Source organism: Corvus hawaiiensis, chromosome 2 (assembly GCF_020740725.1).
Source record: "Corvus hawaiiensis isolate bCorHaw1 chromosome 2, bCorHaw1.pri.cur, whole genome shotgun sequence".
NCBI lineage: Eukaryota > Metazoa > Chordata > Aves > Passeriformes > Corvidae > Corvus > Corvus hawaiiensis.
In genome coordinates this window covers 92,795,395-92,822,511 of record NC_063214.1, presented here as the reverse complement: position 1 = coordinate 92,822,511, position 27,117 = coordinate 92,795,395, and the positions used below count along the sequence as shown (strand labels likewise).

Genomic DNA, 27,117 nt, shown 5'->3' with positions numbered 1-27,117 from the left:
TTCCTACATCACAGTAGCTGTGGAGTAGGTGGAAGAAGGTAAGGGATCACATCCCAAGGGAAGAGCTTGCATCCCAACTCCCTACTAGCCAAGTGCTCTTGCTAACACACTACAGAATTGCTAGCATTCCCTGTATTTGGTGAGCACTCACACCACTGTTCTTCAGTTGGGCTCAGTGACATTAGTTTTTTCCCATCTAAATGATTCTATGAGTCTACAATTAGAAGAAAACTGTGACCTCCCCTGTCATTAGAGAGACTTTTCTGCTACTGCCAACCCAGACTGGCATGGGGTCAAGCAGAAAACACATTCATGGAACACCAAACCATATTTGCCTCATACATGGAAATTCCACCTAGACTTCACCAAACCAATGGCTACTATGCTTTCCATTTAATGTCAATAGACACAGAGAGGTGAACTCTGATGAGCAAGAAGAACCAATATCCTGCTTTCCAGTTCCCCTTTTCTGATCAGTGTTTTCCAGTCCCACTCCCAGCAACAGTAGTCCTCTTCAAAGTGGAGGAAATCCCCTGGACAAGCAGAAGAAACCACCAGGCAGCACGTTTTGCAGCCCAGGCCCAGGAAGTCCACAGAACTCTGGGAGAAAGGCATGTAGTACAGCAAATCATCCTATAAACTCAGGATCAGAGTCTACAGAAGCCTGGCTGTGACCTTAAAAATTAATTTCATGAGTAATTCAACCTCGACCGGTTGTGCACCCACACGTGAACTTGGCACAGCGTGTTCAAAGCAGTTACCGGATGACTGTTACCAAGGTGAAAGTGGCACCACCAGACTCTCCCTATAAGCAAAGGCAACAATCACCTTATACAGTTATCATTTATTATGGCTGTTACAGATGAAAGTTAAACATGCCGATCACACTTCCAGGCACCAAAGCAGAAAGGAAGAAAAGATTTGCAAAGACCACCACAAAAAAAACTCTCCTAAAACAAAAAACCCAACCCAAACAAAAAAGACCAAAACAATTCATATTGATGCATATATCTACATTAACATAAAGAAAAAGCCCTTACTCCCTAACGCACAAGTCAAACATTGAACAAACAGCTGGGCATTGCATTTTGAAAGTGTATTAGGCAAGTGTGCTAAATTGACAGGGCCTCTGCGGTAGGATGCTGTGCTTTTTAGGGGTATCCCTATGAGGTTGGGTTGACATTGCCTTCTCAGAGGCAAGGAGAGCTTGCTTGAGCAATTTGCCAAATGCTGAATCTATTTTAAGAGCAGTGACCCAGATCTTTGTTTTGTCAGCAAATGACTTGTGTAACAGAGATGAATTGACAAGGAACCAGCATTGGGCAACACCAAGGTGCTGACGAGCATTGGCCCAGGCAGGTGATGGACAAAGACAGCACCAACAGGCTCTCCCACCTGAGCTTCAGCTTTCAAACCTGCAGTCAGCCAGAGGGTCATCCATGGCTAACACAAGGCCTGACACACATCAACGCTCATCAGCTACATGACCGTGACCCTGTGACCCATATCCATGCTGAGAGCAGCTTTCCATGGCTGTCCATAGTAGCAGAACTCCCTTAAAACACATCTGTTCTCAGAGTAAGGAGCGGGGTGAGCTGCAGCCCTTCAGCAGAAGTTGCACTAGTGCTGTGCACACAGCAAACACATCCTCTCCCCAGCCATACACAACACAACATCCCTGATGTCTCCTGAAAAATGAGGATATGCCCGATACCTGTCTCTGCATAAGGCAAGGGGTAAGAGGGAAATGGCCAAGCCTGTACCCAGAGGTGAGCTGCTCGCTCAGCTGCAGTCTGGGGGTCCGAGTCACTCCATCCACACTCATTGCTGGAAAAAGCTGCAGAGACTGGGGAGATACAGCCTTGACAAGCATCCCTAGACACTCACCTGATCTTTAACACACTTTTTATTACTGGTGATTAACAGGCAACCAAGCACTTGGCAAATCTGGAGGGGAGAGACTTCATGGAGGCCCTGAGGCTGAGGGAAAAGGAGGGTTGCTAGCAGGCAGCTGGAGAAGACCAAGCTACTCAGGTGGCTTGTATTATATTTCTTGTCTAGGAAGGTCTTTTTATTTAGCTGTCTCCAGCATTTCTTACATACCTATAACCTTATGGAAAACAGACTGAAGAAAGATTAATGTCTCAAGTATTAAATATTCTGAAGAATGGAAAATGCGAACTGAGAGACCAAGAAAATACCAGTAGGGGAGGGGGGAAAAAATTAAGTCACAGAAGACCTCTCCGGAAAGGGTCTCTCAAAAGACCAACAGCTGCAGATCTGGTCAAAATAAGGAGAAATGGGGAAAAACTGCCAAACACCAGCCTGCACCCCTAGCTGGGTGAAAGAATTTAACAGTCCTGCTTTCCACAGGAATGTACTCATTACTCACAACAAAATTTCACAATTGCTCACACAGAATCGGTGCTTTTCCCTTAAAAAAACCTTTGCTCTTGCTAGAAAATACATCTGTACCATAAACAAGCAAATCAAGTTCTTGCTGGAGTGGATTTATTTCTTTTTCTTATCCTCTGCAGTTCAGAGTCTGCAGGCCCCAAGCACATGAGTGATAAAGCAGCCGCAAGAATAGGCTGCCTGAAACAGCTACAAGCAACTGCTCAAGGCTGGGTTGGATTTTTTCCCCTTGACCTCCCTCCTCTCCATTCAGTGCTTTTGAGAACACCACTGCACTGGCTGATATAAATTACACAGGGACATAATGCAGGTGCATCTGCTCAGCAGAAATCACCTGTGCCCATGGCTGCCTGACACGACAAGTTTATCCAAAAGCTGGGAATGCAATGCAGGGGGCAGGTGAAGAGTCTGGGCTTTGCCCAGCTGGGAGTGAGGGGAAGAAAGCAAACAGGCACAGAGGCCAGTGGCACCTACATACTTAGAGCACACAGATGGGCAAGTATGCTTCAAATATAACTCAACAGGAGAGGAAGATCCAGACTCCTGCTCTAGAACGCAAAGGGAGAATTAACCTCTCTCCAGCTCAAAAAAACCCAATCAAACCAAACCAAACCCCCTAAATATTTTCTGACAAAATAAAATATTTTTTAAAAAAATAGGAGGAGCAAATACTTCCCCACCACTGCTCTCTCCCCATCCCACCATGCCTGGAAGCACTGGCTGCTAACAATCCTACAGCAAACTGCTGCCAACAGCAGAAAAAGAAAGGGTCCATTACAAGGAAATACATATGTTTGCACTTTTAATAATCGGTTTTTTAATACAGTATAGGAAATAGCAATAAAACCAACCTTATAATAATACAACAAAGTTAATCAAATATTTCTGAAGCAATAAATTTCAGGACCAGAGCTTTCTGGACCTCCCAGAGTTGAAAACATAGTCTTATGGCCAGCTTCACAGAGATCACTATGCCCATCACCAGGATGTGGCTACGAACGTTTATACCCAAATTCTCATTTCATGATGAAAAAGGATCACGATGAAAAAAAAGACGTCAGAATCCTGCAGGCTTAAAAAATCAAAAGTAATTAAAACCACACAGAATTCACGTCTACTAGAGATTTATCAAATATTTAATACAGAAAACCCCGAAGCGTATTGCTGTCAACTGAGCTTGAGAGAAATGTGTTCCTTTCCCAACATACAGCTTAATCCATTCCCAGGATGCATTTCTTTACTCAGTAATTTCAGTTTAAACAGAAATGAACTGTGCATGTATATTTTAGCTGAATTACTGCCTTTCTTTAAACAGACTCTGGGTAAAAGGGGCATTAACCCCCTCTCCCTCCTGTGTGCTCAGTGCCGCTTATCAGCAAGATGAAGTAGTATCCTTCCAAAGCGTGCCCTTTAATCCTTCTGGTGCCTAAATGTGAAGCCCCACCAGTGCAATGCCCCCAGAGTGGGACATGTGTGGCATGTCCACGCGGCTCTAATATTCAATCAATTCCAGCACAGAGAGCATGAAACACAGCCAGTTCAGCAGAGCAGTTCAGCAGAGCAGGACTAACAAGATCCGTGTCTGAAGGCAAGAGCCAAACACTTCAAGGGGTGAAGTTGGAAATATGCTGCAATTTAAACTCTTCCCAAGAACCTAAGCTGCTTTCAGCAATTCATGTATAGGATGGGAACAGGACCAGATCACGGCAAGGAAAAATTGATTCCCAAGTACTACAGCACCTACATTATTAGAGAATTTGCCATATAGGAGCAATTAACAATAAGAGTCCTCTGCCTACCCAGTACCTTACAGAGGTCAGCACCAAGCCCATCTGCAATGACTACTTGCTATTTTCAACCAGTAAAAACTTCAAGAAACACAGTGCCCTAAAGTAACCATATAGAAGCCTGTATTTTCCCTTACTGCCTTTTCAGCCTGCTCGTACCACACACACCCCATCTGAACAGTCTTCCCCTGGAGCCAGTGCAGCTCCTCAGTAAATGAATCTTTGTCCAGATGGTGATCTCAGCAGAAACTCCTCTAAGTACCTCCTAATACCTAAAAAAACAGACTTGGCTCAATCCTGCCACAACTGTCACCTCCATGGAGATCAAGGCGGGGGGGGGGGGGGCAGGGGGGAGTGGCAGAGAGGAGGGAATCTTAAAAAATAGATGCAATTATGGTTTTCCTGGGGAAAAAAGGCTATGTGAGTACATTCAAAACCGCAGATATCCAAGTGAGAGAGTTTTGATCTTTATAATTTGTTGCCTGCTGCTACCAGAGGGACCACTGCATTACTACCCAGCACCTGAAAGACCGAATCTGGGATACAGCGGCAATCAGCATGTGCAAGGCCGGAGACAAGACATACAGCAGTGTCTTCATCCCTCACTGCTTACTGTATGGCACAAGGCCCTAGACACCCTTACACACTCCTCAATTCAGCCATGAGGTGAAAAAAATCCGAATAGATAATTTACTTCATCTGGTAAACCTGGCAGGCTGGGAAACTGAGTATAATAAGCCTGCTGTGTGTCCCTGCTCTCCGATCCACTCCACACCCAGGAAGGACAGGAAAAGTAGTTCCTGGGCAGCAGAGTCGGAATCAAAGCAAAGGGGTGGACGGATCCCAAGGGGAGAGCATCGCTCCTGTGCATGGAGCAGATCGCCCCAAACACATCTGGGGAGGAGAAGCACAACCAGCAAGGAAAACTGTGACTAAGCTCCAGGCTCCAAAGGCAGTAACTCCACATTTAAAGCTTCCCCCATCAAATGCTATTATCATCTAGACAAATTAAATGAACCATTTCTTAAGGCCATGATGCCCACACAGTCTCAGGGGGACAATCGCACAGGCTAACCCACAGAGCCAGAGACAGAATGTGGTGATGGTCCACGTGGAAGCTTCAAGACAAGATAATGAAGGCAGACCCAGAGAGACAACTTGCTCTCCTCCCTCAATTCCCCCACTTCCTCTTTAACAGTTGCCTAGCACCTATTGTCTTATACACTGCCATTCAGCATTTACAGAGCCACTAGGTACCTCCTTAAACCTAGAGGACCAAGACACAAAAGTTCATGTATACTACCTGTCCTACAGTGAACTGTGCTGAGCGTCTAAAAGTCACATTACTTTTTGAAAAGGCAGAAGTGTTGCAATAAAGAAGTCAAAGCAGGATGTCTGGGAGTGATGGTGCTCTCCCAGATGGCAGTGCTGGTAACTTACGTTGCAGAAGGAGAAAATTTTAGAAAAGGTTGTTAAAATTTTGTTGCAACAAAATTTAAATCAGTCTTTCTTCTTTCATGTTTCTGATAGTGTGTCTTTTACCTGCCACACCCAATCTCAAAATAAGTATCAGCTAAACCACAGTTTACCCAGCTCAACACTGCATTTTCCTCTCCTGAATAAAATTAACAGCCACCTCCAGTTTAAAAAGAGATTTCTTAAACTAACAGCTGCATCAGAACCAGCACTGAAATGCCTTGAGAGTTTCTGCCTAAGCCCACACTTTGAAAAGTCATGATGGAGTTCATTTTCATAAAGCTGAAGAGAGAAGAAAGTGAAATGTTTTGCTAAAATTTGTTCTGCATAAGTATAAGAAAGGTCCCCTCTGGAAATGCTTTTTGCAAAATCATAGAGAGAGAGTATGAAGCCATTCTCCTTGGTAAAGAGCAAACTGATTTTCAGAGGCAGTGTTTTAGGCTTAAAGGAGCAGTTCAGAGATAAGATAGCACTTTAATTTTGTTTTTTACAGTAAGAGTCTATAAGACACATGTCCTAAACATGTATCCACACATTGGTTAAAGCCTTTGCTTTGTTTCCACGCTGCACCAACACTTGCATGGAGTAGCTTCATTTAAAAAATAAAAAAACAAAATCAAAACAAAACAAAAATTCTAACAAAGTCCACTTGACAATTTAGTAGAAGGCTGTATTTTAGCAATGACTGCAAGTAGAGAAGAATAGAATCAGCTACTGGCCAGCCCACAGGTGGGCTGCACCTGGATTAAACACAGGTCAGAATATGATAGCAAGCCTTGTAGTCAAGGAGAGGTGCCTGCCTCAGGATGAGCTGAAACCCGTACTTGAATTGGCACCAATCACAAGCTGCAATTCCTTTTTAAAATGAATTTGAAGCAGACTTCACATATTTTACCATCACAGGCACAGAGCGCAGGCTAGGGTTTGATCCTGCACTTTTTGGGCAGGACGGTGATGCCTGTCCTCAGAGCACTGCACCATCACACCTCTCCCCTGTTTGGCACCCTTTCATCCTTCCCACACCAGAAGCCGGCCGTGCCCCATTTCTTCCCTCCTCCCCACCAAGAGAGAAACAAAGGGTGGCAGTCTCTAATGGCTTGAGACCAAGGGATCTGGGGCTTGGTTTATTACATGCTTAACAGAGCACTGAATTACTGGTGGTTATTGCCTAGTTTAACTGCTTTCCTTAAAAGAGAAATATGAGCAAACAAGCATGTGTCATGAAAAAGCCCCTGTTCAGACAGGAGCTGACAAGAGAAAAAGCATCCAGGGTTTATGACTGATTATTACTAGTTTTGCATTCAGGCACCAGCTGAAGTTACAGCAAAGACTAATGCAAAGAAATCCCCACCTTGTCCACCACCTCCTTAAGGGGCCTGTCTAGCCCTGGATTTACCTCCTGAGGTTAGCACACATTAAGTACCCAAGGCTTTAAACTGTACCAACTTAGCATGTGTCAAGGGCAGCATGCCTTGTCTAGACAAAGACTTTCAATGCTCTTTAGTCAGCATATCCAAATCTCACATCTTCAATCCCAGTGGAGAGAGAAGCCCTGAGAGAGAGCAAAACATCCCCTCAGAGCTCCTCTGACTGCTGGGGAACACCCGAACTTCAGAAAATGGCACCACCCTTTTCTCTGAAAGACCAGGGTAAAAAAAAATACCCCACTGGAGCAGAAGACAGACCTACAAGCAGGGGTAACCTGAATCTTGGGCACACATCTTCCCAATGACCAATAATGAGAGGGTTTAACTGAAAAGCAGGGGGGAGGAGAAGAGCAAACAGGCTCTCTCATTCCCATCTACCTAGTCATGTATTTTTTCATGAAACTTGTAAGGATTTCAGACCCACAACCCAGATCAAAACACAGCTCAAGTCAGCCCCGAGGCTGAAAAAGTGTTGAGGACAGAATGAAATGGAAAAAGCTTCATTTCTTCAGAAATCCAGGGTAAAAAGAGACCACAAAAAAAAAAAAAAGATCCAGAGAAGGTACAGAATGCATGTGGAGTAACACATCAACATAAAAACAAATATACCTCATTCATCTCAGCAGAACTACAGCCAATAGACCAGAGGTCATGTGGATTTAACCATATCCTTTCTATTTGTTAGTTACTTTTAGACAAAAAAAAAAGTCTCAGAAAAGCCTAGAGGAAGAAATGCAAAAGATGATGAGTATAGAGTTTAGAGGAAGGGAGAACAGCAGGAGGAATTCACCCACATCAGATGAGTCTGAGGGAAGACAGCAAGGACAAAACAAACCACAGAAAGGGAGAGAAACCTGGCACCGCTAAGAAGGAGGGCAAAATTACAAAATTCATTATACAAGAAAAAATTAAAGAATAAGTCAAAGAATTTAAGGACCTGAGGCACTTCCGAAAAGTATTATTTCTAGAAAGAATACTTCTTTCTCTCAAGTCTGACAAGTGAACATTGTCTCAAACCAAAAATGTGCCAGCCTTTGCCCACATGGCTCTAACCACAAGCTCCAGAGCCAGGCTGACACTCAGTTTAGTTCCTCTGACTTCAGCAGACAGGGTCTGTTCCTGGAGAGTCAAAGTACTTCTATCTTTACAAAAAAAAATCTAAGCTAAACCAATATACACCTCAACTCTGCAGAATGATTGCTTCTGTCATGCTCTTATTCCACTATACTTCTTCATCTCTCTTTATCTCTCAAATGACATTTACATCTCTTAAATTATGAGCATACAGGCGGTTTCATAAGCTGTTAAGGTTTGCATTTCTGCTGGCCTGAGACAGAAAAGACATTCAAAACATTTCCCTCAAAACACCAAAACCATGAAATCCCATATTTGTTGAAGAGAAGTTTGGCTTGGGTGCTCACAAGACTTTCTGCCGTCATGCAGAACTGTTCCCGAAACGAGGTGGTTTTGCTGACAGCTGTGATTCAGACGCAAGTCCCTAGTCATTTCAGCATGTTGTTTTTATCATCTTTCAAAGCTGTCCATAGGCGCTATTAAAAGAAACCCACAGAATCCAGCACAGCAGAGGCAAACTCAATTTCTGCCTTGCAAAGAAACTCAGGACTGAGCATATTTGGAACAACCCTGTCCTTGTCTTGGGAAGAGCAGCATCTCAAGGTCAGGTTACAAACACATCTCCCTGGGAAACACTCTGTACTGCTGCTGGGTGCACTATCTGCATAAGAGAAAAAGGAATGGCCTTTGAATACAGACAAGCTATTAAAATTTTACTAGGTGAAATGTTTACTGAAATAAATCTAGTCTTTTCCACTCTTGGTTATTATCATAACACATATGGTAACTGACACACAATTAATGGAGCTTTAAACCAAGAACTCTTGCGAAGAAAACACAACCCAAACTTTTCAGCTAACCTTGACAAAAAGACAGGTTTTGGTAAAGTTCAGCAAGGCTTTGTGATATTCCCAGTTTATTGGGCACCTGTCACTCTCACAAATAAGCACCATCTCCAAGCAGAGGAGGTGAGAAAAGGCACTGCCAAGTCAGCAGCATCCACCATCACTGACAAAGACCCACAAGCAGTCAGGGCTCAGCAGACACAACTACCACCCCAGAGGTACCATATAACCCACACCCTCCTCCGTGGGTTTTCATCTACATGTGCCATTTCACAACAGCCAACAGCTGAGACAACAGCACCCACAAAAATAATTCTTAAAGAAAGAAATGGATTTGGGATTCTTCCCTTAAGAAGAATCTCCTCCTAAGCATAGCAATCCTACAGGGCAAACAGATTTAAGCAGTAACAAAACACTTTAATACCCAAGTCCACTGGCTTTGTTTCCAAACTCACAAGGATCTACAAACCACTTTGATGCCATCTTTACAGATTTGAAATGCTGTTCACATTTCCTTTTCCCATCTTCTCCTATCTGAGTTACAGAGAAAGATTAAAACCCACATTATGGGTGCTTCTGGGTCAACAGATTCTCCAGCAAGCCCAGGTATCTCCAAGACCCAGTGCTTTCAGCACAGCTCTGGATCATGTAAGCCAGCAGGATCCCTCTCCCTCTGGGAATAAAGTAACCAGATACCACCCAAGATGTTCCATCTGTCTACCTAACCTTCCCTTCTCCTTTCTGCAATAGGAAATCCTTCTGGTAGGGAGCACAAAATAAAACCTTCCCCTTTCCCATACAGCCCAATGCAACCACAGCATATGTATACAAAACACACCTTCTTACAACACCAGCATGCACTTGATGACAGACTGTTTAGCAAAGAGCTTAGAGATGCAGAGCAGCAGCAGATGAGGACACTCCAAAGCCAGCCCTGATCACAGCAAGGACTTGATCTGTGACCAAAGTGGCAGTGTCAATAACAGTGGTTTGGTTGCCCATTTCTCTCATCCTTTTCCAAAGCCCAGCACAAGCATTGCCACAACACTTGGTCCATGAGGAGGCACCTCCAAACTCAGCAATTAGCCCAAAAGAAGTCTTCTCAATAATGAATATATCTTTATTTCTGAAGAAGAAATTAGAGCCATTTCCATTACGTCAGAGGAAACCTAAGGAAAGGTAGCATTACTCAGAACGGATTTAGTGCCTCAAGCCATTCAGAAGACCATAAAGCCACTGACATACAAGACAAGCAACTCATTCACAAGGGCTCTTTGATCTTAAATACAAATAAATTTAGGTCAATATTAAAGATTTTCATTCCCTGCCGTATAAGATTATAAGGCTAAGAAAAGCTTTTCCCATTCCTTCTTTTAACACTCAAGTTATTTAGCAAGTAACATTTCTTTCACATGACTTGAAACATTTTCCCCACATTTACTTGTCATCACCCCAGAACTTAACTCTTGGTGAAAACACACAGGGGGAGCTGCATAGAGTGTTCTCCATAGTCCCCAAGAACAGTCAGCTCAGAGAATTTCAGTGTGTTCCACATGGGGGAAAAGAAGAGCAAAGAGCACTTTTCACAACACTCGGATTAAAAACAAAAAAGAAAAAAAAAAAAGAAAGAAAGATTTTTCATTTATTTGTTATTCAAAGCATTCCAGTGATTTGTAAGAGATGAAGATGAAGAAAAAGCCTGCACTGTCACTATTAATAGGCTGACATTCTTTCTTCCCCCACAAGACCACACCAGAAACACAGGCGAAGGCAACAAGTTAAGGGAGCCTGGAGTCATGCCAGCTCTGCCAAACCCCAACTCTGCGGCACAGGGACTCCTCCAAACAGACCCCAGGACAAGCTCTCACATCCCAGACTCCCCCATAGTTCTCAATGATGCACCTTTTGTTCCTTCTGCAACAGTACATCATTAACTTCATCTGCTGAAATAGCAGCAGTTGACAGGATAATCTAAGGATATAGCATCACCTTCCATATTCGATTTAAGATGCTTAGCTGTGTTAAGGTACCTTTAAAGTTTTATTTATTTGCTTTCTAAATCAACCAAGAGCTCACATACGCAGCAGAAGGCCCCTGAAGCTATCACTGTAATGTGATATCTGCTCATAAACGTCAATATACCAATTTAAAAGGTATTAAAGCTGCTGTTTAGTCATGGTAAAATAACCTAATACCTTCCTCACCTCACACTTAAATGTGAGCAATTCAGTTCATGCCTTTCTGCAAGACAGTTAAGCAAAAACCTCACCAACTGCAGGACGGCACATAATTCCACCACAAATACAAGTAAAACAAGCAGGGGTACCATGAGACTCGCTCCATGAGATCCACCCACCTAGTCACCTAAGGACAGACTTTAAGAGACCACAGGGTCAGCATGCAAAGTCTTCCTTCTCTTTGGCATGGCTAAGCATGAAAACTGATCCCAGCTAGTTCTAAGGCAAAAGAAAGGATCTCTTTTCATTAAAGCACATACCTACTCTATGTTCAGAGGTTTAGACTGTACCTGTCTCGTATTTCCTCAGTGGCAGAGAATAAATTACATCAGTTCCCCACTGTATTTCCCTCCCACCTCCTCACCCTGAAGTAAAGCACAGTGGATAACCTGAGTATCAGCACATGAGAGTTCCACTTCCTTCTGCGTTTATACAGGAGATTACCAGGCAACTGAAAGTTCAGTTTAACAATTGGTGCGGAATCTGAAACTTCAAGTACTTCAGGAATGTCTGCTGTAGCTGCTGAAGGAATATCCAGGATATTGTCTTAAGAAAACCCAAGCGTTAATTAGAGTAAAGATGCTTGGATTTACAACAGGCTGAGATTTAAACACAAGATTCACAACCAGATTGAATCCTACTAGCTGAAGAAGCAATACAGGTGGGAAAACAACAATACAGGTGGGAAAAATAAATTTTAAAAAATCCAAGCACGTTTGATGGGAAAGGATACCTTGCAGAGAAGCACACATTTGAAATAAAGTCTGAATGTCAGGCACTTAATTACAACCCTTATCAACATCATGAAAAACCTAAAGTGCCTCTATAATTCTCACCTGACAAACAGTAACCTAGATTAAATGCGTTCTCTATAGATGTATAATCTACCTGAACAGGAAAGACCCCAGCACTTACTGCAGAGCCACAGAGAGGAGACACAAGGCACTGACCACTTTTTCACACTGATAGGTTTATTTCTGCAAAACTTCTGAGGGATCTGCTTGAGAAAAACTGTACCATATAAGTTCCAATACTTCATATAAGAGTGCAGAGAATCCTAACTGAGAGCAAGCACATTCACCTCTTGGTATATGCAAAAACAAGTCACTTACTTATGACATTTTTTAGAGAAAATTGATGTTTCCCTTCCATGATGAGTTAGTGGGGTTTTACACATCACTCACTTCATACATTCACTTACAAAGGCATCTTCACTCCTACTATATATACCACAAAGAATACAGACAGCAGGAGCTGTCACATGCATGGTACAGAGTGGGGTCACCCTGTCCGATCTTAGACATTCAGAAGAAATAAAACTGAGACATTCATCTGAAGTTCCCATTTTAAGTAACAGACAAAGACTCAGGTAAAGAGCAATTTATCTCATCCTATGGTAGTTATCTCCAGAGGCCATTCCCCTGTCCTATTTCTCTCCACTGAGTCCAAGAGCACACACAGCTCAGATTAGACAGCAAAAGGACAGTAAGCAGCCCACCTACTTAAGCACCTTCAAAGGTACCATCCAAGCCCACTGCACAGAAACAAGCTGTAAATTACTAAGCATCTGTATGTAAAAGCAGCTGTCACTACAAAATGCATTTTTCACCCATCAGGCCACCATAACATAACTGGAGATACACAGCACTATCAGATTTTTGGGAAGCACAAAAGAAATTTAATTAGGGCTTCCAGTCAGCAAATACCTCATCATTATTTGCAAACTCTGCTGCACCAGTTCTCCCAAAAATTATTTTGATTATTGCAGTAGCATATGGTAGTGGACTACAGCTAAGGATTCACCAGCATATTGATCTTCTTTATGTACCCCTGTCTGTAGGGGTTTATAACTCAGTTACAAGCGTTCCCTCCTGACAACAGCCCTGTAAGACAGGTACAGCTGTGCTTCCTTTTAGGTTTTCTACTGATTTTCCCTTGCAAATCACAAAAACAAAGAAAAATAATGAACCAAAATAATATTGGGGGGGGTCCCTGTGATGCCTTTTCCTGGTCTTAAAATCAAGAGTCATACACTGTTAGAAGGGGAAAAGGGATTTTACCTTGGTATTTATTTTAAGGATGCTTAGGAGCACACGTCCAGGTCATATGCATCGAAATGCGCCCCCAACAAATATTCCCCAAAAGATCAGGTATAACATTATAGGCTTTACTAATTGGCATATCTATCAAAGATTCCCCAATGAGAGGCTCAAGTGAGCCCCCCTCCCCAAGGAACCTTCCCCTGGATGGTTCTATCTTGGTTTACAGAATGTGTTCTGGAGAGGACCTTGGGGTCTGGGGCACAATGATCCCTAACTACGAAGCTTCTAAAATGTTTAGTCTCTTACCTTGACAAACAAGTCGAAGAATGTAGGGAAAAAGCATTAGGAATACAGAAGTTGTAAAAAAGGTATAACAGGGGTATGAAAGAAAAAGCAAAAAATCTTCATGGCATCACCTGACTCTAAGATACATAAACCCAAGCAGGGCACAGAATACTTTACAATAACACATTAAGACCCATAGGCCTCAAGCTTTTCTTTTCTGCATTTGAAAACAAAACAACCCAATACCATTAGACAGCTCAAAGTTTAGGGAGCAAGTTTTGAGACAGGTTTATTTTGTTTTGATCTTAGAGTTTAAATTAGAATCATGAACTCTTGCCCACTGTCATCCCCTACAGCTACTCTCTCAAAATCCTGGGAAGAAGCTCTTGAAATCACCAGTTTAACTGAAATTGTCGTATTTTTAAGACTTCAAGTAATTTTTAACAGTGCCAAATACAAAAATCTCAGAGTGCATCATCTTTGAGGTAAACCAGCAAGAGTAAACTATCGCCTTGGTAGTCCTCAGGAAGTTAATAAAACAGATTTGATGCAAATCAATTATTTTGAGCTGCTGTCATTCTTTTACCTAAATAACACTCTCCCATTTCACCTTTGTCCTCTGGTGAAGTTGCCAGGTGCAGGAACTACAGCCAACAAGCCCATACCATAGACTGATACAACATAAGAAGACAGTAACCCAAATACTTACACATAAAACCAGCACAACTTTCAGAGCCCTAAAATATCCAGTGACGCTAAGGGGAACTCCAAGGACAGACATACTGAAAAGAAAAGCCATTTTTGGGGATAATACATCACAGAGTGAGTAGCCAAAGACAAAGCAGAGGGGTGTTATGGATGGACATGTGGACCTGCATTTCCATGTACAGAGTGGCACTAGAAGGAAAACCTTTGGAAGCAGGTACAGAGTGGAGCAGCACCATGCCTCCAAAGCTGCAAATTTTCGGTGCCCAGAGGGATCTTTTAGGACTTTCTCAGCCAGGGTGGTGAGAAGAGCACTAAGCAAGTGGACCTCACCAGCAGCCCCAGAGCCAGGGAGCTATTGGGGTGCCCAGGGCACACAGGAGCAGGGGAGGAAGCAGACAAACGTCCATGGCACACCACCTACAGCCCCAGAAGCCACATCCTGACCACAGCCCACAGCAGACCTTCTCCAGGGGTAGTGCTACCTTGCTCTGGGAAGCGAGTGGCTACAGTTCATGTGGCTCCTTCAGCCACAGGTACAGAGCCATGAGTCACTGCAATCCCTGCACAGAGAGCAACTGTTATCAAAGCGCCACAGGACAGCTCCAAAGGGAGGTGACAGAGACATACCAGATAATCCCTACAATACCAGTATAACTGCATCCATGGTAGGAGTTTTACCGTGCTAGCTGTTTTATTGCTAGACAGGCCAATCAGGACCTGTTGGCACTTGCAGCGTCCTGTTTGTACAGTGATAATGACAGCCACAGTGCCAGAGCAACCCAGGGAAGCGCAGCTCTGGTGGGAAATAAGCATTTTGCCACGAGTGCAAAACAATCTCCCCCAAAAGACATCCCTTACTCTGGCACATAATCACAACGGCTAGGCGAGCTAAGGGAGGTCTCCTCAGCCTGAGCCATGATAAAATCAGCACAAAAACCTGTGTCAATGAATATTCCCCTGGTGTGCATAAGTCCAAAGCCTGGCTGGCTAGTGAACAGCAATGGGTAAAAGCTAATCTCTTTCATAATAGATATATTTTTAATATAAATTACATGTGCTAATATGTTTCTACTAACAACTAAGGTGTCCCTTACTTTTTCTTATATTACGCATTTCCCTGACTCCACACTACTTTTTATTTCCCATAACTATGAACAGTCCTCTAATTCATTCTCTACATTTAAGCCATGTTCTCCTTCTTCATCTTCTGATTTCCTCTGTAAATTCACCTTCAGTAGACTGCTTCTCTCTGAACTGTCTCACTATCTCTTCCTAACTACAAATCCTGCCATAGATTTCACCCTCCACTTGCAACTATGATGCAAGGTGTAGCAGGAGGCCACAGGAGAACCTTTGGGAGATGTCAACACCCTTCATGCCCACACAGTTGAGCTGCACAGGGCATTAGAGACAGGACTTAGTTGCACCAATTTCTAAGTAAAATGGAGAAAAGCCTACTCCATTCCTACCTTTATCCAATCCTTATGTGCCTCAAAAGTGCAAATCCTCTGAAAGGGTGAGCACCTCCACTCCCCAGTCTCTGTGATTTCATCCTTCTTTAGTGGTGCTTTTCACAGATTTCCCAATCAGCAGCAAATTAAAACCAACACCACTGAGGTCAAATTGTAATTATTCATTACATTCAGAACAGCAGATTTCACTCTGCTGCAGGACAGCAAAGCCTTGGAGAGCAAGGGAGTGCTTTGCCGGCAATACTATCAAGCCTTCAGTCTGTATTTGCTTCTCTTTCAAAAAGCTGCTCTGTCATTTTTTCTAACACCAAAATAGATACCACACGAGTTAGGACTACAGGGCTCCGTGGCCACCTCGGAGGAGATACATCGAGCCCTGCTCAGGACATGACAGGGGACCAGGAATAAGGCTTAGGTAGAGGTACTATGAGCTTCACAACAGCATATTGGCCATTGAGCAGCACTCCACAGCTTGTAATCAATGGCATATTCTTTGTGCCTCTATGAAAGTGTTTCACAACACATCCAAGGCAGAAAATACCCTTTGGAAATAAATAATACTGAGATGCAATGTCAAAATCCCCAAGCCCTCTACAAACAAAGCTGCCTCAAGGTTCTGTACCGCTGTGGGTTTTTTCCTCCTTCTTCCCATAGTTGTCTGATTTTAGAGCCAACAGTATCTTTTCTTGAGCCTGTGCTAACCTGAGAAATAATCAGGGACCCATAACGTTACAAACATAAAGTATTTGATAAGAGAACTCTTGTGCAAAGCTATGAGATCCCCTCCCAAATCCACCTCTCGTTCAAGCAAGCTGAATTCTTTCCACCGCTTTCTGTGGGCTGAGACCTAAAATAAGGATGCAGATAAGGATCTTACTGTAACTTTGACTACAGTCAAGCTCACATTGTGCAAGTCAATGCTATTGAGCTTAAATATCAACGTCAAAGCCTGGTGGAGCCAGAGTGTACAGGCAGAAATGTAAAATGGAAAAAACAAAAATACCACTTTCCTCCAAGGAAAACATGTCTCAGGAAGGTAGGTATACAATGTACCAGGCTAAAATCACTCTTGCAACAGCAAGTACCACTTAAAAAGAAGATGACTAGAACATAATGTGTATATACAAACACATGCTAGACCACATGAGAAAAGTTAGCTAGCATTCTAGTCCAAAAACATATACTAAAAAATGTATATGCTGAAGGAAAGGAAATGCAAAGGGTGAGCACCTCTTGTAATGCTGCATTGCCTTTGGGGACATTCCTCTGCATCATTCCCTTGGGTGGGAGATGCAGATCTGCCATCATCATGATGCCTTGATGAGGCTACCTAAAAACAGAGGCTAGACAAAATTAAGAAAATAAGAGTGGGTATATTTATTGAAGGGCCTTCAGGTACACTTTGAGCACTCAGAGCCCCAGGGGCTACAACCAAACCAAACGACCGGGTCACAGGTTTCCATACTTTTGTAAGTTTGGTCCATTTGCACATCAGCGGTCAATTCTCCAATTACAGCTTCAGATAATGAAGTCATTTACCCCAAGTGTGCTCCCCCCATAAACCACTGTTCTTCACATTTCTCGGGGCTTAAGACAGTAAGGTATCCTTGAGTTTCAGGCCTAGAGAGGATTTGTTTTGTCTGACCAAAACGAGAGAACAGTAGCTAACAGGCTATATGGAGTTTTAGACTTACACACTAAAGCATTGCAGAATTACAAATACATGAAAAATATAAAAGCTAATATCCTAAGGCATCAATAACAGAGACCAAAAGAAGGATTTTTGCACACTATCAGGCCAAGGCTCTGGTGCTGGGAAGTTGACAACATGTCACCAAACTACATGACATTACCAGAAGAACAAAAACAAAATAAGGAAAGGAAGGTGTACATTCCTGGTTTTCTCCTTTCTTCACTATCCCAAAACTACTAAAAACCCCTACTCCAGGCCTTACAGATAAAGCTCACCTTCCTCATGCCTGGTGCAAGAAGAGACCTTGATAGGGAAAACCTTCCACCTAAAAAAGCCCAGGGAAACAACCCCTACCACTGCTAAGGGGGAGAGAGCCCACACACGAGAAAAGCAAGGAGAGAGTACCAGATGATTTCAACTGAAATTTTATCCACACCAGTTGAAGTATCTTCCCGTAGAAAGCTTAAAAAAAATTTGTAGGAGTCAGCACAAAACTCTGGGCTGGATCTTGTTACATCCATCACCTCAAAGCCCTGCACACACCCAAGTCCTCTTCTAATTAGTTCAGAATAAGGAGTCCCTGCCCCAGGAGTTTGCAAAAGCCCCACATTTTGCAAACAGGCAGATGGACTGGGGGAGGAAGAACAAGAGGGACATGTGGTTACCCACAACTGGCACATTGCTTTCTTTTCTCTTTTTCTTTAATAAAAATAAATATCAGTAATCCCCACTGGCCACCTGCCTAGCTTTTGTATATTTAATTAAGAAGGATTTGGGTGATGGAGAACTGGTAAAAAGTTCAGCCAATTTAAGGGAGGACAGGAGAGTAAACATCCAGCTGCAGGACCCCAAAAAAGTGCCAATATTCCAGCTGCTGCCTGGTCCTCCACGATTTCTAAAACAGCAAGGTCTCACTTTGCAACACAATCCACAAAAAAACACAGGAGGAAGGGAAGAAGTGCAATTCATACTTAAGAGAGCTGGTCTGGACCAGTTCCTGAAAGCCAGTGACCTCACTGATCCCCAGTACAGTTTGTCTTTATAGTGATAAGACTGGAATTGTATTCATGTTTAACAAAATCATTTGAATCCACAATGATGTCCCTTTAGCAGTGAGAGAAACAAAGGGGAGAGGGAGGGGAAAAAAACCCTTAACTGAGTTACTAGAGAATACCAAGAACTGTCCTATCTTCCTACCCCCCAACAGAGTCACCTTGTAAGACAGAAAGTCCATTAACACAAAAATAGGGTATCCTTAGTGTGAGAAAACATTTAGCCAAGTTTTAATTTACTTTCAAATCAGCATTTAAACGATCACGTCTTACATCACTTCCTTTTACGAGCCAGCAGTTAGACAATACACATCATTTACATGCAGTTTTGGAAGGCTGCAACATAGATCAACAAAAGAAGCCTTCACTATGAATTAACTATTACAACGCTCTTAGAAAGTCACTCCAGCCGGCGTTGAGGGCAATTAGGAGTATCATCCCTAATTCTCATCTTTCTGGTGCACTCCTGTTATGCCTCAGAACTCCCACAAATATATCCTTCCACCCAAGTCATTGCTGCCACAAGAGAATTAAGATGTCTATCTGTGAGATACAACAGCACACTCACGATGGTTATTTTAAAGTGTTAGATGTCTTTAAAAACAGACACACACACAAGAAAAGAGAAAGTGACTGAGCAAATTAACATAGCTCAAAAATTACAAAGTTTTATGCCTCTATGAATGATCAGATGATAGAGATTTTAAAATCTCGAAAGTATTAACCAATTGCCAGGTCACAGGTAATTTTTGCATTAAAAAAACCCCAAAATACCAAAACCCAGAAGGGAAGCAAACATCCACCAGGCTTTGGATGGTGTAGATATTTAAGCTCAATAGCAATGACTTGCAAAAAAGATAAAAAATTTTATCTTGAGACAAATTTCAGGAGTGTTCTCATTTTGGTGCAAGCCAAACTTCATATTAAGCTTACTGCTGGATGTGAAAAACTAAAATCTAACCGCAGCAATGCAAAAAATGCTTCTCCCACTACTTGTTAAAGATCAAAAAAAGCCCTTAAGGCAACTTGGTGAGCTGGCTACAAGTTCCAGTTACACGGAAGCGGGACTCGGCTAAGGAAGGAAGGAAGGAAGGACATGGGCAGCATATCCACGCTGCATCCCAGCCGCACCACAAGCCAGCAGCAAGCACAGAAAGCAAAAGTGCAGGCTAACAGCAGGATCCGTGCCGGTTCCCGCGCGGCTGCCCCGCCTGACGGGGGCACAGCGGCGCTGGCAGCGGGCCGGGGGCGGCCCGAGGCTCCCCGCCCGCCGCGGGCCCAGGCGCGGCCCGGGCCGGCCCGCACACGCCGCTCGGCTCCCGGCAGCTGACACCGACCTACTCAAGGGAAATTTCTCCCTCCCAACTCCAGCACTGCCGTGGGACTCCTTAAAAGTGTTAGAACGACCGACCCAGAGGGTTCTGCGCCCGGTCTTCCCCGGCTCTGCTCGGAGGGAACGCTGCCGGCTGTACTTGGTAGCGTTTAACCCTTTGCTTTCTCACTAATCTAAGCGGTGCAACTTCCACGCCATCGTTCTCGGGTTTGGAACGAACTACGAAAGGGAAAACCACTCTCATTCCCCAGGATTTCCGAGGAGCAGCAGAGAAGCGCTGCTTGGCCCCAGGGCGAATGAGCCAAACCCCGTTACCCCTTCCCCTGTGCTGGGCAAAGGCTTCCCCAAAACATCCCTTTCTTTTAGCTACCCAGGGCTGGGGAACCTCTTTTTTTTTTCTTTTTCTTTTTTTTTTTTTAAATCAATTCACCACTGTGTAACAAGCTGCTCATGACACACAAGGTTCCTTCACACAGGAGAGGTGTAAGCAAGGTTATGAAAATGAAACTCATATAAACTCTATAAACTTAAGAATCATAGAATCACAGAACTGTTTGGGTTGGAAGTGATCTTAAAGATCATCTAGTTCCAACCTCCCTGTCGTGGGCAGGGACACCTTCCACTAGACCAGGTTGCACAAAGCCCCATCCAACCCAGCCTTGAACACTTTCAGGGATGGGCCATCCACAAGTTCTCTGGGCAACTTGTCCCTGTGCCTCACCACCCTCACAGTAAAGGATTTTTTCCCCAATGTCTAATCTAAACCTATTCTCAGTTTACTGTGCATAAAACTTTAGTATTTTTAACACCTCACCACTGAAGTCCCAGGCCCACAGTAACACTCCACCTAAGCCAACCCATTTAATGCATAAAATGCAGGAGTAACTCCACTTGCATTTAGGTGCCAAACATCCAAGGGCTGCCCTCACATTTCATACATATATAAACATCTATACACCTACATATAGCTAAATAAATAGCTAAGGTAGAACTAGCTACAGAAATATCACTAGCCAGATAGATGAGCTATTTCCAGCTAGCTCAGCTAAGGCAAAGAGGAGAGAAACAGGACTATTTTCTGCTTTTCAACAGGTTGGCGCAGTCCCCTTCCCACCGCTGCTGGAAAGCAGACTCCCCAGGCAGGCAAACGACCTTCGGCATCATCTATGAGCTAGACAAAGAGATAACGTCATGCCCTCTCCCGCTCCCTCCGTGTCCTCCCCGCAGTGGCAGGTAGCCAGCCAATCCCGCTCCCGGGTGACATCATCGCTGATGCCTGTACACGAATGTGGAAGTACATCAAACTACATCGCGGAGCTCGGCTCCTCAAAAGCAACCTCCACCCCACCCCCAGCCCCTTGGGATGACAGACCGCTTGGAAGGGAAATAAAACCATCCAGGAAGAGGGATTTCAAGAAGCGGTTGCTGGGTAGAAGGAAAGCGGAAGGCAACAAGCAAGCACACCGTAAACACGTTTTTCCCTCGGTTATGCCGTTCCTATGAAAGCCCTCGAAACATACACATACAGTCTCATCTTTGGGTGTCCCTGGAACATTTTTCCTAGCAAAAAAAAAAGTGGCCAAGAAAAGTTAAATACTATTTCAACAACTTTTTTTTTTTTTTTTTACATAACTTCATTATTTTAAAAAGAAAGATGCTTATCACAGCAAGGAAGTTTTTTGGTTTGGTATTATTTGTTTACATACAGCCCTATTAGGTGTCCGCATTATCAGTGTATGTACACAAATGTGGGTAAATGCCTAAGAAGAAGCAGTGCCAACCCAAACTTAAACACCTGTCAATCCATTACTGTCTAGCAGACTCTATAGCAAGCAAGGACACTGCCTGTTGCTCCCCGTTATCACAGACACCGGTGTCTTTAGACATCCAGTGTTTGTTCAGCTCTTCCAAGACAATAAATGCATGTGCTCAATTTCATTTCTAATACTAAATATTCTAGGAGAGCTCTACCTTAGTTAAGGAAAACAAAATTTTAAATTTCTGTTGTCAAGACTGTTAAACTACGGAGAACTTTCTCATTAACTCAAAAGCATTAACAAGTACACTGGGAAACAATGCACTAAATTGCAATAATTAACAGGAGAGTTTCAAGTCACACATTCACACCCGATTAATTTTTTTTTTAATGATGATGCAGATGATGCAAGCTCTGGGAGCAAATGGATTACAGAAAAAAATTGTGTCCTTTCAAAGGGCAGCAAAAAATTAAATGGTCGAGGTTGTGTCAAAGTGCAGCTTTTTACTCATCCTCCCCCTCTCCTGTGGCTTTTTGAGCCACATCCTTTTTTCCAGTTTTATACCAACAGCAGCAGCCTGGCTATTCCAGCTCAAGTCTTAAAAAGCAACTCATACACTGCACAGGCAGACTAAATCTCCATCAGGAAGGCTGAGGTTCACGCCCTCAAAACAAACTGACATGTGTTTCATTTGCAGAAGAGGCACCAAAGCACTTTATTTAGTTACTGGAGCTGCAAGCAGCAGTATCTTGCCATCAGGGAAACTCACCAATTACACTCCCTTGTTTATAAGCAAAAAGAAAAACAAAACAAAACAACAACAAAAAGCAACCAAAAAACCAAACAAGCAGCTAAGCATCTTCATCTCTCTCCTTCTCCCTCCAAACACATCTTGCATTTCTACAGTTTAAGGCTAGAGCCTTCAGTCTTTAGCCAAGTATTAAGTCTGTGCGAATAATTAGTCATCCTGGTAGCTAGCACTCACTGCAAAGTCATGCAATCTCAAGATTTGTTTGTTCCACGGACTGCATACTAAAGGGGAAAAAAACAAACAAAAAAAAAAAAGTAGGCTAGTTTCACACCCACATGGGCACTCTCTGATTTCTATTTTTTAAAGTCATACACTTGTCAAACAGGTTATTCTGGGAATTCTGATTTTCAAAAAATAAGCTTCTCTGCTTCGGTCACTTATTGTTGTCACTCTGCACCCCTCTTCTCTGCACAGCCCATCAGATGCACTCGCCCCCAACCCCGTAGCTTCAACACTCTGAAGGTTTTCCAACAAGGAAACCGGGTGACAATTTTAATTAAGGCCAATGCCTTTGTCTGAAGTCACTGCAGCAGCAACTTCCATAAGGATTTCTAGCAGCAAAGCTGAATAAGCCTGTGGACGTATTTGTATAACCCAGCCAGACTCTGACAGCGTCCACTTGGTTTGGTCATTTCTCTGGAGAGAGCACAGAGAGGAGTAAGAAGAACAATAAAGGCACATTTGATCATTTCAGGATGGGTACTTGGGAAAGTAATTTGCACCCATCTGAAAAAGCAGAAGCCAAGAGGCTGACAAACTTGACAAGGCCAGTAACAATGACAAGGGCAACACTTCTACCACCCCTCACTGTTCCGGTTGCCAGTGCGGGTGGCTCGCCTTCAGCCGTGTGCTCAGCCCGCCGCAGGCACCGGGTACCCTCTGGAAAATCGGCAACAATAAAAGGAGAAGAAATTCTGACACAAACCTTGTAGACTTGCCCGTACGTGCCATTGCCAACCACTTCCACCAGTTCAAAAATCCCAGCGGGGTCCTAGGGGGAGGAAGGGGCAGAGGGGGCGGGGGAGGAAAGGGGAGAAGAGAAGCGGGGTTACATTTTTGTCAGGCGATGCCTGCTGGCAGAGCCCAGCCAGCGAACCCGGCTGCTGGCGGCGTGCAGCTGTTGCGCCCTGTTTTTCCACGCACATGCCAATACATGCAAACAAAGGAAAAGCAGCCCAGGGCCGCGGTCCCCCCGCCCGCCCCCGCGGGAAGGCTCCCCTCACGCGGCCGCGGCCCGCCGCGCCCCGGCACCGGCCCCGGGCCCGGCCGCTCCCACCCCGCTGACCCCGCAGCCCCGGCAAGGGGCGCGCCGGTCCCGGGGGGCCCCCGCCCCGGCCCCCGGCACCGGCACTCACCCGCAGGGAGGAAAGGTCGATATCCACCAGACTTTTTGCAGGAGAATCGTTCGCCATTTTCCCGTCTCTTCTTTTTTTTTTTTCCTTTAAATTTTTCTTTCTTCTCTGTTAAATAATAGCGAGGCCGCTCCCCCCTCCCTGGAGCAGCTGTGAATTGCGCGGAGCTCCGCTCCTCTCCTCCCTTCCGCCCTTCCCTTCTTCACTCCAGCCCCGCCGGGTTGAAACTCTTCAGCACTGGGAGGGGTTGGCGGGGGGGATGATGGATAGATAGATGGATGGTGGGAGGAGGAGGGGGGGAAAAGGGAGGTGAAGGAAGGGAAGGAGGAAGGAGAAGGGGTGCTGCGGTTTGTCCGTCCGTCCGTCTCCCCGCGCTGCAGTGCGGGGCTGGATCCCCCCGAGGATCCCGGCCGGCCGGTCGGTGGGTGAGCGGGAGAGTCGGTGGGTGCCCGCGCGTCCCCGGCGGCAGCGGGCTCACACCATGTCGCGGCGGCGGCGGCAGGAGCGGCGCCGGTGCCGGCAGCCTCTGGCAGCCTCACGATGCGCTCCGCACCCGGGCATGGCACGGCACGGCTCGGCCCGGCCGGCGGCGCTCACGCCGGGAGCCGGCAGTGGCAGCCGCGGCCCCGCTCTCGCATGGGGAGGGCGGCTTACGCCCAGTGCCGCGGCGGTGCCCCCGCCACCTCCGAGCCCTTCCCGCGGCGCTGCCCTCGCATCAAACGGCGCCGGGCACCGGCGGGCAGGGGCTGCGCGTCCCGGCGGCGGCGGGGCAGGGACGCGGGGCTGGAACGGGGTGCTGCGAGCCAGACAAAGATAGCCGGGGAGGAGGAGGAGGAGGAGGAGGAGAAGGAGGAGGAGAAAATATACTGCGAGCGAAGAGAGAGAGAGAGAAAACAGCTCCCCCTTCCCTTCTCCGACAGGAAAAACCGGCGGAAACGCGCCCGCACCAGAGCACTGCTGGGTAAACTCGCGGGGAGAGAGAGAAAGAGAGAGGGAGGGAGCGAGAGAGCGCGGGCGGGGAGAGAACCAGCCGCGCAGCCTGCCCACCCCGCCGCCCAGCAATAGCCCCACGGGGCGGGGGCACCCAGGGCGGCCCTGCCCCGCCGCCACCAGCGCCGGGCCCCGCCGGCGGGAGCCCCACGCGAGTCCGCGGCAGGGCCGTGGGGCCGCCCCACGCCGGCTGCAGTGACCGGCGCACGCTGCCGCTGCCCCGCGCCCAGGGCAAGGACCGGGCCCTACAGCCCCCGCCGCGCCTCTGAGGGACAGCGCGGCCAGTGTTGGTCTGTCACGGCTGGTGTTCACCGTGGGGTGGGGATATTTTCTCTTCCCATCCCCAGCGAGATGACCAGCAGAATGTCACAGTTCCCCCCTGCCCCGAGACCCCAGGCCCACAGGAAAAACAACTGGTGTCCTATTAAGAGATCTACAGAAAGAGAGCCAAATCCTGGCCCACAGAACTAGACCCATCTCTCATTATATTTTAACATATCATTTACTGACAAACAGGGTTGTCTCAGTCCCCCTTCCCGCCCAGAAGAGTCCTCCAGCAGAATTTGAATCGTGGAAAAACCTCATTAACCTCACTTGAACAAGACACATCAGGCAGTTGCACACAGGTGTAAACCTTGGCAGGATTTGTTTCTCATTGAAGTTCTTTATCACACTGATAGGGCAAAAATGTTACATGCTTGCAGGGGGTTATGTTTCCTATGGGAACCAGGGTTTACCTCTCTCTTCTAATTTAACCACAAAATTAAATATACATAGCTTTAAGTATCACAGAAACATACTTTTGAAACAAAGCAAACCTGTTGAGCAGAAAATGTAAGGATAAATTACTGTAACAGTTTAATGGCATACTTCATTTTCACTTTAAGTGTAGATAAAAAGGAAACTCCAACCTAGACCAGGAAATTTTTTTCTCTGTATAGGAACCTATAGTAGGAAAAAGGCAAATAATTTCAGATGGATTTGGTGCTGTGTCTGCCTGAGTGCATGCACAGGAGTAAGGTCAAGTCTAGAGATGCAGTAGGTTTTGAGAAGTGGATTTCCACAAAGATTTATAATCATTGGCCTGGTTTGCATTATGTTGCTTATTTCACTGAGCCTTTTTATGCATAAGAGAAGCCTTGGTAGGTCAGATCCATTGCCCGTCTGTCCCAGCGTCCATCTCCAGATGTAGCCAATAGTAAATGCTGAGAGAAGATCACAGGGATATTTTAACCATCCAGTAATTTCCTGGGGTATCCTACCAGCTTTCTACAGCTCAGGGAGTTCTTTAGCAGCATTTGCTGTCACTGCATTTCACATTTTTTGATGATGTTTTCCTTTCATTAGATTTGCCTGTTTACTTTGTGGATTCATACATGCTTCTGGCTCTTAACAGTGTCCTCTGGCAGGGAGTTCCAAAGCTGAACTAGCATGTTACGGGGAGACCACCTTTGTTCATTGGCTTTGAACCAACATGTGCTAGATTGAAAAAAAAAAAAAACAACCTGCTGGTTCTTGTTTGGGAAGAGACACCAGTGATTTCCTATTCATTTCCTTCATTATATCCTTTTTTTTTGTAGACTTCTGGTGTGTTTTCCCCTCAGTTTTTGCCAGCTAGCAAATTCTGGTCTTTTTAGTGATACCATGAATGGAAGCCATTCCATATTTGCCCTTCATTGAAACAGTTTTGCTTCTAATGCCTTCTTTTTTAAGACAGGTATGTGGATTTCCATATCATGTTCATGCTGGGTTCCCCCTACAGCATCATAGTGATGTTCTCATTTCTAGTCCCCTCCTGAACCTTCCTTTCTTCACTGTTGTTGAGTATGAATATGACATTTCTGTGGAACATGTCTGTTATAACTCCAGAATCCCCTTCTGTAATGTTAATACTACCTCAGACACTGTTACTGCGTGTTTCTGGATGCTGAAAGATTTTCAAGCCCAAGCTCTGAACTGCAAGTTTTCCAAACACAGTATGTAACAACTTTCTTGTGCCTCTGAAAAGTAGAGCCCAAATTTTTTAGAGCTGAGGATCTGAGCCCAAATACATATTTTCACCATTCACATTTTCACTAACACACATCATTTCACCGAACCTCTCATGTGGCTCCACCAGTGTCCCCTCTCTGCTTTGAGCTTGTGTTTTATTACAGTGAGTTCTGTTCTTTGGTGTGGTTTAGTATTATACTAAAGCCTGCTAAAGAAGCAAAAGTGCTAGCAACAAGATTGTGAATCCTTGAAAAGTAACACATCCCCTAACTTTAGGGAAAAAAATAGTTTTCATAAAGCCGTAAATGCCACAAGAGAGCTTCCTGCTCGTTCCCAGGGTGAAGCACCACAACGCCTCACCTTCCTTTT

The 27,117-nt window shown here is 44.9% G+C and overlaps 1 protein-coding gene across 12 annotated transcripts in view; it reads right to left on the bottom strand.

The window, feature by feature from the left end:
- The window catches only part of MAP4K4 (mitogen-activated protein kinase kinase kinase kinase 4), a 168,032-nt gene extending 143,353 nt beyond the window's left edge, over positions 1-24,679 (bottom strand). For 3 of the 12 annotated variants that reach the window (XM_048325945.1, XM_048325955.1, XM_048325934.1), the window contains exons 1-2: positions 23,770-24,677; positions 23,340-23,405 (exon numbers count right to left, since the gene is read on the bottom strand). In XM_048325945.1, coding sequence (XP_048181902.1) covers positions 23,340-23,405; positions 23,770-23,826 — 123 coding nt within the window. In that variant the 5' untranslated portion in view covers positions 23,827-24,677. Of the gene's footprint in view, positions 1-23,339; positions 23,406-23,769 lie in introns of all 12 variants that reach the window. The other 9 variants (XM_048325912.1, XM_048325926.1, XM_048325903.1 and 6 more) reach the window with 6 other exon arrangements.
- Between the last annotated feature and the right edge of the window lie 2,438 nt (positions 24,680-27,117).